General features: G+C 30.3%; 2 protein-coding genes across 3 annotated transcripts; one reads left to right on the forward strand and one right to left on the reverse strand.

The window, feature by feature from the left end:
* Nucleotides 1–113: 113 nt before the first annotated feature.
* Nucleotides 114–7,946, forward strand: LOC111000304 (probable RNA-binding protein 19). Of its 2 annotated transcripts, none has more exons than XM_022269699.2 (15): nt 114–256; nt 323–685; nt 911–1,126; nt 1,293–1,397; nt 1,494–1,674; nt 1,930–2,021; nt 2,189–2,294; nt 2,907–3,098; nt 3,405–3,566; nt 3,952–4,055; nt 4,492–4,929; nt 5,881–6,083; nt 6,570–6,686; nt 6,859–6,967; nt 7,675–7,946. In XM_022269699.2, exons 1-15 carry the CDS (start codon nt 221–223, stop codon nt 7,888–7,890), a joined length of 2,640 nt encoding a protein of 879 aa, XP_022125391.2. In that variant the 5' UTR covers nt 114–220; the 3' UTR covers nt 7,891–7,946. The 2 variants fall into 2 exon arrangements, with proteins under 2 accessions (XP_022125391.2, XP_045483944.1); XM_045627988.1 differs by having other exon boundaries at nt 2,907–3,095.
* A 346-nt stretch (nt 7,947–8,292) lies between these two features.
* LOC111000294 (transmembrane 9 superfamily member 3) lies at nt 8,293–10,953 on the reverse strand. Its single transcript, XM_022269688.2, has one exon. The coding sequence runs from the start codon at nt 10,838–10,840 to the stop codon at nt 9,113–9,115; it is 1,728 nt and encodes a 575-aa protein (XP_022125380.2). The 5' UTR covers nt 10,841–10,953; the 3' UTR covers nt 8,293–9,112.
* Between the last annotated feature and the right edge of the window lie 427 nt (nt 10,954–11,380).

An 11,380-nucleotide genomic window follows, 5' to 3' on the forward strand; every position in this document is an offset into this window, starting at 1 on the left:
TTTAAAGTTTCACTTATCTTGCCTGACAATACACATACAGTCACAAGTGATTACAAATGACATATATCAAACTATCAAGTGTCAATTTCTAGTAAGTTTTAGAACACATGGTCGACGTTTGTTTATATTTTTATGCAATGTGAAAAAATATGTTGTGTTTATATAATACTTAAAAAAATATGTTATCTTTATAGTTTGTAAAACTATACTACTTTGCAAAATGTCTCGATTAATTGTTAAAAATTTGCCAAACAAAGTAAGTGATATATTTCACGCCGATGAATTATATTTTCGTTTTAATAATTTATCTTACTCATTTCAGGTTACAGTAGAAAAACTTAGAGAAATCTTTGGCCAAAAAGGAGAAGTCACAGACATCCAATTAAAATACACCAAAGATGGCAAATTCAGAAATTTTGGCTTTGTGGGCTATCGGTCAGATGAACAGGCTTCAGCTGCTCGAGAACACTTTGATGAAACATTTATCAATAGTATGAAAATAAGTGTTAATATTTGTGCAAACTTAGGTGCTGAAACTAAGCCTAGAGCATGGAGTAAATATGCCACAGACAGTACTGCTTACAAGAAACTACATAAAGAAGACAGTGAGGTCACTAATAAACCTAAGAAAAAACTTAGCAAGACAGAGAAAAATAATAATAAAATCAAAGAATTACTGAAAAAGGTAAAATGGTTATTTTATGTAACAATATTGCAATTAATTCAGTATCAAGTAAAGTTAAAATGAGTAATAAATAATACATTATTATATATGTATTCAGCTATTGTTTTTGTCATTTGCAACTTTTAAGTTTAAACTTATTTATATCCATGGTTTTACAGAGCTCCAGTAAAAAAGTATGTAGTGAAATAAACCTTATATTATGTAAATGTTATTTTCTTCTTTCAGCACAAAGATGATCCCTTGTTTGCAGAGTTCATTGAAGCGCATGTCAATGACAAAACAGCTTGGATTAGAGATGCCTTAGTGGACTTAAATAAGAGTGATAATGATAGTGGGGTTGAAGATGAAATTAAGGAAAGTAGTGATGCAGTGCCACAAGGTGAAGAAAAAGAAAAAATACAAGAAACCAAAGTGGCAAATGCACAAATCAGTGATTTAGATGTGTGTATTTTTATTTATTATGAAAGTGTATTATTGTAGTGATATTCATTAATATTTATTTGAATACAAATTATAAAAATAAAGAATTCCACAACCTACCTTTAATTTAATAATAAAAAAAATATAACAATACTGTGCTCAAATAAAGAATTATTTAAATTTACAGTACATGAAATCTTTAATGAAAAAAGTGGACGGCTTCAAGGAAAGCAAAGATTCATTAGATGAAAATCCCAAGAAGATTAGAAATAGACCCTTATTTTATGTGAAGGTTAGTTGTGTTTTGACTAATAATTTATTTAGTAATAATTAAAGAAAGTACTATAAACATATGGGAATACATGCTTTATCACCTTATTTTTTTTAGATAAATGGCCTCCCGTTTAAGTGCAAAAAGAAAGATATTAAAGATTTTTTCAAGCCCTTAGTACCATTTTCGATTAGATTACCTCTTGGCAAAGGAAAGAGGCTTGCTGGCTTTTGTTATGTTGGTTTTAGAACAGAAATTGAACTTAATAAGGCCCTTAAAAAGGATAAATTGTTTTTAGGTGAGTTATGACATATCAATTTTTTTTTCTTTCAAACTGTAGTTATTCAAAGTGTCATAAATGTTTAAGACAGTAAATAGTTATTGTGCTAATATATTTTCTATGTCTATTGTAAATTAAATTGGATTTCTACAAATATAATATATGTGAATTTCTATAATTAGTATTTATTAAAATTACAAGTTTCGTAAATACTTCTGTTTTATTGCACATACATTCATATTTACTTTATTTACGTAAAAATAAATTGTACAGGAAGTCATAGGGTGCATGTCCATAAATATGAAGATAAAGCAAAACAAGCCGCTGAAGAAGAAGAACAAGAAAGCTTAAGAAGGAAAAAAGAGGTATAATGAATGTTCTGGACTTCTTTATATTTACTATGTATTGATATATATCGGTGATATTTTTAATCAGTAATTTTTTACACTTTTTAGTAAATATACTTAAAGAAAATTCGGTAAATATTTAAATCATTTAATTCATACAAAACTGTAAACAGATATATTTTCAGAGAGCAAACAATGGTGAAACTATTGGCGAGAGTGGAAGCATCTTTGTAAGAAATCTACCATATGTTGTTTCAGAAGAAGAATTAACTGCATTATTTGAAAAGTATGGTAAGTTGTTATAATTAAACAAACATCTAAAAAATGTTTTACAAAATTTCAACAAATAGTAGCATACTGATGACGCTTTTATTTGACTACAATGTTTTGTATAAATTCTTTTCCATCTAAAATATATTATGGTCTATTGTATGTTTGAACATTACCCACAATGAATCTTTAGTCATAGGAAAATATTTAATTATGATGATAATATTTTTTTTAGACATGGACCGATTTTTACTGTAGAAACTAAGCATAGCATCAACTCATAATATGAGTTGTGGGCTATTCCATAATTATACAATTTTTTTTAATTTATTTATATATACATTCTAAAACAATGTATATGCCTAAAAAGTACAAGAAACTATGACAACACAAATTTTACACACATACACATGAATTACATTAGAACATAAGCAGTATATCAAAGGAACTAAAGAAACGGCCACAAAATAAAACAAAATACAAATTATTAATAATAACAAATAATATACATAATAACTTAAACTAAAAAGATAAAAATAACAGTAATTATATCCATTTCAATGGATGGATATTTTGATCCATATATAATCAAATTTTTTACATTAGGTTTATCTATTTAGTATTTTACTTCAGGTCCGATAGCTGACGTGAACATGCCAATAGATTCTATACTCCGTCAACCTAAAGGTTTTGCGACAATCACCTTTGTGATGCCGGAACATGCTGTCAAAGCCTACACTGAGTTGGATGGAACTGCGTTTTGTGGAAGAATGATGCATATTCTACCCGCTAAGTCTGAAACAGTGGAAAATGATGATGACGATGGTATTTTATATAATATTACCCTTTTACCTTTTTTATCGTAATTATATTTGTATGTAAAAATTATAATTAATATTTTGGAAATTATATAAACAAATGACAAAGAAAAACAGTAACCCATGTTACAGTTAAAACGTTAATAACAATATCTCTTATATTACACTGTCGGATTTCAAATATTTTTATTTTTGTAATTATTAAACTTTATTTCGCTATTTATATATTATATATAAATTTTTTTTAGCCTTTTTGTCATAATCTTATTTATCTCGTCTTTTTATATTCGTTATACTCATTGTTATTTTCTAGCCGGACTCTCATTCAAGGAGAAAAAAGCGAAAAAATTAAAAGAACAAGCTAAATCGTCGCACAACTGGAACACTTTGTTCTTGGGAGCCAACGCTGTGGCTGACGTGGTCGCAGCCAACTATAACACCACGAAGGAACAACTCTTAAATGATAATAATACTAGTAAGTTTAAATAAAAGCAATATTATAGTTATATTTTATAAATATTTAATCTATATTTATAGATGTTATAGATGTATGTTAGATAAATGTGATCATTTAATTTCTTCAAACTTACGTTCCAAAATTTAATTCTACATTGTACATATTGCGTTAGTAATGCATTAAGTATAAATAATAAAAAATCTTTTATGTATTTATAAAAAAAATAACAACTCTGACTCGTAACGACCAAACAGGAGTCAGAGTGCATTCGCAGCGAAGTATCGATAATTGGTTGACAACTCAGTTTAAAATGCGTCGACTATATATATACTAGCGGCCATACATATCTTTCCTCTTTATATTATTAGTATAGAAGGTCTCTATATTAAATTATTTGTAATAGATACAAGTGCTGCCGTGAGGTTGGCGTTGGGTGAAACTCAATTAGTAGCCGAGACCAAGGCTTTCTTGGAAAACAATGGCGTATATTTGGACGCGTTTAACAGAGTAAGTAGTTTTTCTGGAACGGATAAGTGGAATAATTTGTTTATTATATGTTCGTAAAATCGTACGTTTTAACGACACCATACTTACAAATTCACAAAAATTCATTTGTAATAGCGGACATTGCCTACATATCTGTCTACAAATGATTATATCATTTTTTAAAGCGGAACGACTCTTTCCATATAGTTTTACGATTACTACTACTAAGATACCATAAAATTTAAATAAATATTGATTTTTTGCTTAATAACTGTATCACCTAGGAAAAAATTACAAAAATAAATTAATAAATATTATTGTCGTGGTCAAAAGTTCTGTTAAACCTTCTCATTAATGTTTTGGACTTTATTTATTGTTATGACACAACTTCACATTAACACAAATTATATATGATCACAGTGTTTCGAAATTCACAATATGTTAATTTTTCTTTCAGCCTAGTAAGAAACGATCGAAAACATGTATGTTAGTTAAAAATTTACCAGCTGGTACAGAAAAAGACGAAGTTAAGTCGCTATTTGAGAAGCACGGTCAAATCGCCCGTTTTTTAATACCGAAGCATGGTATCACAGCCTTAGTTGACTTTATCGAGCCTTTCGAAGCTAAGAAAGCCTTTATGAAACTCGCCTACTCACAATTCAAATCGGCCCCCTTATATTTAGAATGGGCCCCAGAGAATGTTTTTATTAAGTCCATTGCTGAAGTCCAAAATGCTGAGGTAACTAAAGATACTGAACATTTGGAGACTGATAAACATACTGAAGTAGAAGATAAACCTATTCAAAATGTTGAAGATAATGAGGAACCTGAAAATGATACGACAGTGTTTGTTAAGAATTTGAATTTCAAAACAACTGAAGAAGGTCTTAAATCGGTAAGAATGTTTTATGACGTTAAATTTAAAACTATCATTAAACTTCAGAATAAATTGTTTTTAATATTATAATTGTGAGATATAATTGTGTTTGTCATAGATACGAGTCATAGATTTCGAAGATAGGTTAACTGTCACTGACTGGTATGTTAAGGCACTGACAGATTGCGTATTTGAAAAATGTGCCAAATAATACGTTACGTCAGACTTAAAATGCTTACATGTAATATATAATAAGCATTTTAAGTCTATGATGTATAAGCCTTATATAATTTAAATAGATTGTGACGGCCTATCAAAATAAATTCGATAATAATAAGACGCTATACATTATTTTTTTATTAGAATAAAAAATTGTAGACAATTTTATTATTCTAAGATGCGGCCTTCGTCCTTTTCCATCCAATTTTTGCCAGCTTTTAATCTCGTCGGCCCATCAACGCCACTAAGCACAATTAATACGAAATTATAATTCGTAGTTAAACGCACAACATTGTAATCTTGCAAATAATCGTAAAACTGAAATATTATTAATCGATTTATTAGGTTATTGTTTCATATAAATATTTTACAATGTTGATATGATTTTTGTCGTGTTTTGAGTGCATATTATATCGGCAATAAACGAGAAAGAATTTAAATTATTAACTATATTACTTGGCGAACCTCATGGCGCCTCAATCATTTTAGACCTTTACAAATTTAATTCGATTTGAGTCATATTTTGTTCTCTATTCTTGTTTACATTTAATTTTAATTCGAATAATGAATAAGTATTTGAAGAGTAATCTTTAGGTCATTATATTAATTTTTTGACATTTTTTGCTACTCGAGGCGGGGATAATTCCAACAAATCATGAATCGTCGAAATTCGTCCGTTCTTTCTAAATGAATTTACTAACTTGACATTTTATGTATGTAATTTATTTATTATAAACAATCCATTTTTAGCATTTCTCTTCGTGTGGTCGTATTCACGCGGTAACAATCGCCAAAAAGAAGGATCCCAAAAATTCCGGGAAATTCTTGTCTATGGGTTACGGGTTTGTGCAGTTTTATAAGAAGGGTCACGCCACTGAGGCCTTAAAAACACTGCAAGGTTCAAGTTTAGATGAGAAACAACTCGAACTTAAGCGTTCTGAGAGGGGTAACCAGTACGTATTTTTTAACTATATTTAATGTTTAAAGAAAACACTTTTTTACCGAATTAAAGGTATGTATTATTATAAGTTATAGTTATTTAACATAATTTTAAATTTTATTATTAGAGTTCTATATCTGGCTTATCGCCTAATTCTCGAATTTCACTCCAGTTACGACTTAACTAATATAGTTATAGACTTTGTAAAATATCAGATTCTGGCTTTGGGTAAATTAAAATGTTTTATTTTTTGTGAATTTGTTTCGGAATTTTCTAATATAGAGTTAGACGGGAGCGCGGCTTGATTTTTAGCGACATTTACATTCCACGTTTATAATCACCACCTGACGAAGTTATTCCGACAACTAGAGGTGTACAATTTCTTTTTAGCCACTAGGGCCCTCCGGTCAGTTGGCGGTCAGAATGGACGAAGATCCTCACTCTTGTTCAAATGTCAATGTTTGTTATAAAAGTACTTATTTTTAATTACTTTTTTTAGAACTGAGGTGAAAACTAACAAGAAGACTGTTAAAGAGACAGAACAGAATGGCACAAAAATACTCGTGAGAAATGTACCGTTCCAGGCGAACAGGAATGAATTGCATGAAATATTCAGGTAAATTATATTCATATTTTTCATTTTATTATTATTAGTTTTAATAAGTTCTAGTGCCTTATATTCTTTCCTCTAACTTCACTATAAAGCGGGCATACGGTTGGTGTAATTTTATTTGCACATTTCAATAAGAATTTTTACTGATTCATATTAATAAATTTACTGATTACAGAGCATTTGGTGAAATAAAAACATTGCGTTTGCCGAAAAAATTAACAGCCGGATCCGACCAACATCGAGGTTTTGCGTTCGTGGATTATTATTCAAAAGCTGATGCAAAGGTAAAATAAATTTCGTAATAATATAATAATACTCTCTCATATACGTTATATTATTTTGTATTGAGATGTGGATTTATTAAGACTATAACATTTAGTTCATGCTTGTACAAATACAAAGTTTCCTGACACATAAATTTTGAGCTACGTCCACGCTTAAACTTGTTAAATCAATTTTAAATATTGGAACGAGATGAGGCTTCGTTAATAAATGCTAATCGCAGCCTATTATAGCTTTGTTGTTGAATAAGCCCACAACGAAAGTCATACTAAATCATTGACCGAAAATTTTTTCGCGTGAGGTTATTTTTCATGTGTAACAAGAGTTTTAGATTTGCCGCTAATTCACAAAAACAAATGACAAATGAATGCAATATACTACATAAGGTTACCAAAGAGTTTTTTGGCCAGTTCTAAACATTTTCAGTGTTACCTAGGTAGCATGTCACCTACAAACTTGGGGGCACTGCTATTAATAAAATAAATAAGTGGAAATTCGTAGGATTCTAAAAGGAATAGAAAAACAATTTTTTTGATAACACTGAGGTCAGGTTCCTTTAAGCACAATTCAAAAAACAACTATAATTCACTATACACAATTTTTGTACATATATTGTAAGTCTACGTGAACTCCTGCATATTGATTTTTGTCCTAATAAATTTTATTAATCTTCTACTATTTATTATCGAAGTTTTTATATTATTCACAGAATGCATATGACGCTCTTTGCCAATCCACTCATCTTTACGGGAGAAGATTGGTGTTAGAATGGGCAGATCAAAGTGACGAAAATGAAGATGTGTCGGCGCTTAGGAAAAGAACCGCGGAAGCATTCAATGCTAAAACTCCTGGTGGAAAGAAAAATAGAAAAGCATCTGTCGATCCAGAAATGTTTGTTGAAAATGATGAAAATAATGCATCATAACAAATCTGTAATATCTATAATATTAATAATATTTTATAATACATGAATATAATTTAGGTTTTTTTAGTTTTATTTACACAAAACTTACTTATTCTTAAATTTGTTCGGCACCTAAAGGACGCACAAGTTACTTTACAGTGCAATAATGGGCATCAGGCATGCATGAATAAACCCAATAATATAATATAAGGTATAGGTATACATCGATTAACGGAAAATCTATGAATTTGATAAATTTATATTTTTTTCCATTAACAGCTATCATCCAAATCCAGTAGGGCTAATTTACTAAACAAGGGACATTGTGATGATGGAACACTCCATGGTAATTCTGATCAAACATGCAGAGATTTCTTCTTAATAAATATAGTGTCTTACAATAAACATTATTAAAAAAAACACTGTCAAGATAGTACTTTATTTCTCACAATGTTATAATTTAATGTGTTGGAATGGCATTACAGGTATTATCTGCCTAAACCACAAACACAAATAATTAAAAAAAAAGTAAAGATGCAAGTCAGTAGCTACATTTTCTAAGGTAATATTTACATTATATAGACAGTAAAATTATACCTAAATATAACTTAATTAAAGATCACACTCTTAGGGAAATTTACAAATTTAACAGTCCCTAAATGGATCTACAATATTTGATATCCTCATAGTAACGCCTTACACATTATGAAACATGAATAGAATGTATTCATGTTTCATTCACAAATCATTTTTAAGTGATCATGCATAGTTATTAGTTTTGTAACATTGTTAAATATTTAACATTGAATAAAAGCAACTTATTGAACATAACAGAAATAAATATGATTTAATGACACACATGACAAAAAATTATTGATATATCAGATATCATGCACGATTTTTCTCTAATAATTTTTGACCATGGAATTCTCTGAAACTCAAACACAATAAAATACATCATATAATCAAAACAAAAAATTAGTAATTTAGTTTTAAAACATAAATCCTGTAAAATGCACCAGGTGTATTCATGATATCTCTGTTTACATTTCCAAAATCAAGATTATCTGATTATATTCCAGTAATATCTATAATATTTGTATTATAAGACAAATATGCCGACACTACAATGTGATGATAATAGTTGCCTTTTTTAAATTATTTTTCAACTCTCGTACATTGCTTGCAGTCACTATGACAATAATTATTTAAAAATCTTACTAATCATTATAATGGGTACCGCTCAATCAATTTTAACTGTTGAATAAATCTTACGTACAAATAAGCTTGTGCCTAAATAACCAACTGTACCACAAATCATTCCTAAGGCCATACTAAATAATGCCATGTATCCAAAATAAAATGCTGTTTGGAACAAACCATACATCTTTGTTTTAAATAGAAAATAATAAAATGAGTACAGGTAGACATAGAGAGCAGTGCTCCCAGCAGAGAGAAAACTTGTCCATTGCCAGCGATAATCTTCAGCATTTAAAAGGAAGTAAGTACATACAATGGTTACACATACTGTTACAATCAACAATATCAAAAATACCAATAACATAAAGCCATAAACATAATAAATTTTATATGCCCAAAATGATGTGAAAATAAAATACATCTCAATAAATATAGAACCAAAAGGTAAAATTCCTCCCATAATAATGATTATAAATGGTTCCATGAACCACTTCTTTTCAGGGATTGGCCTAGGTACAGCATTTATTCTACATGGATAATCTGGTTGGCCAGCTAAATTTCGTCCAAGGACAGTGCCTACTAATGTCAGTGGCAAAATCACAAAAGTACATATAGACATTACCTCAATCATGCTACCAAAAGGAAGAGCTCTAGAAGCATGGTAATACATGGCAATAAAGTTAATGAAAAATGCAGTCCCACAAACTAGAACTGGTAACAAAAAAGCTGACAATAACATCTGTTTAATCCAAAGTCTTCCTCCCATTCTGGCATACAAGGATCCTCCGAAATATCCATTTACAGGTGATGATAATGTATATATAAATATGGCTGTTGACAATAAAGACCCTCTTTCAGTATAGAGTTCTCCAAATATAGTAAAAATTATAACAGCTAAAGTGACAACTGTTAGTTGATAACCTGCACCAATTAAAGCTGAAAACATAGCTAAATGAGGAACAGGTCTAAAAACATCTCCATGCACCTGTTTCCATCCATACTCATCACCCAAATCTTTTTCCAAGTCATCAAGGTCATCATCTTTAGAATACCTTGCATAATCTTTTCTTAGAGTTCTCATAAGGATCATGGATACAAGACCAACTAGAAATATGACCATCATAAAACTGTTAAAAATACTGAACCAATGAATTCTATGTTGGAAGAAGTTAGGGTCCAAATATTTATCAAAACGATCTTCAAACTTAATACTCCTTGGTTTCCAATTGACTTCATATGTAAATGGAATTTTAGCTCCTAATGCCAGTTTCTCTTTGTTTTCCGCTGTAAGATTTACTTCAACTATTCTATTGCCATTGTAGCCAATATCAAATTTCTTATGAGTCCAGATATAGTAATTGTCACCATCTATTTCTCCAACGATTCCCCATATAGGTAAGTCATCCACATACATTTGGTACCAATAGTGATTTTTGACTGCATAAACTAGGGCCTTGTATGCTTGCTCATCTAGTTCTGTTGCACAAAATTGCTGTGCTGGAACATTGTCCCTGTAGGTAATGTCGAGTCCGCTAAACTCTAATTCTACACCTTGTAGAGCTTCAGATAAAGTCTCGTGGTAATGTCCAATGGTAACTTTTGTCCCGACACAAAACGGTAGTGAGAAATACGCATAAGTCTCTTGACGATTGTGATACGGGCCAACAGTGTTCATCCATAGCACAATTTGCTCCCCTTGCTTATAAGTATGAGTATGTTCATCACCATAAACTAAAGCACACAAAAATAATAAAATGTACAAATATTTCATTATTTCGTCCAGTTTAATACCTCATATGAATAAACACAACACGTATGTAAAAGCCGATGCCAGACATTTCTTTCCTTTTACGTTTTCTGCCCGCTGTCAATTCAACACAGAGCACAGTCCACAATCACTAACTCCAGTCGCGCTATTCGCTATGGACATATTATTATGTTAAAGGGATAAAGATAAAAGGAGACAGCTTAGATGAGTCAAATAAAAGAGACCACAAAAGGTAAAAGTAAGAGTGGGCATCTAGCTATTTGACTTTACACGTTATATGATACAGTGTATAGGTAAATGATACACCTAATTCACACCAGTATTTTTAGTTTCGTGGTCGTAAAGTCTTCCTCGTTTATTATTAATGTTTTAAGACTTAAATACTGGCAAATTAAGCGAGTCCTTTCTTAATTTACGAGCAATATTCCTCTCTCAGACCTCTAGACAGAAGCTCACCCCAGCTCGTTTCTATTGTCCACCTCCATAAGCTCTCACTGCATATTCAATCTTATATTTAGAGGATGGGCATTCCTAAAACCTAAA

Source organism: Pieris rapae, chromosome 4, assembly GCF_905147795.1.
Source record: "Pieris rapae chromosome 4, ilPieRapa1.1, whole genome shotgun sequence".
NCBI classification, from domain to species: domain Eukaryota; kingdom Metazoa; phylum Arthropoda; class Insecta; order Lepidoptera; family Pieridae; genus Pieris; species Pieris rapae.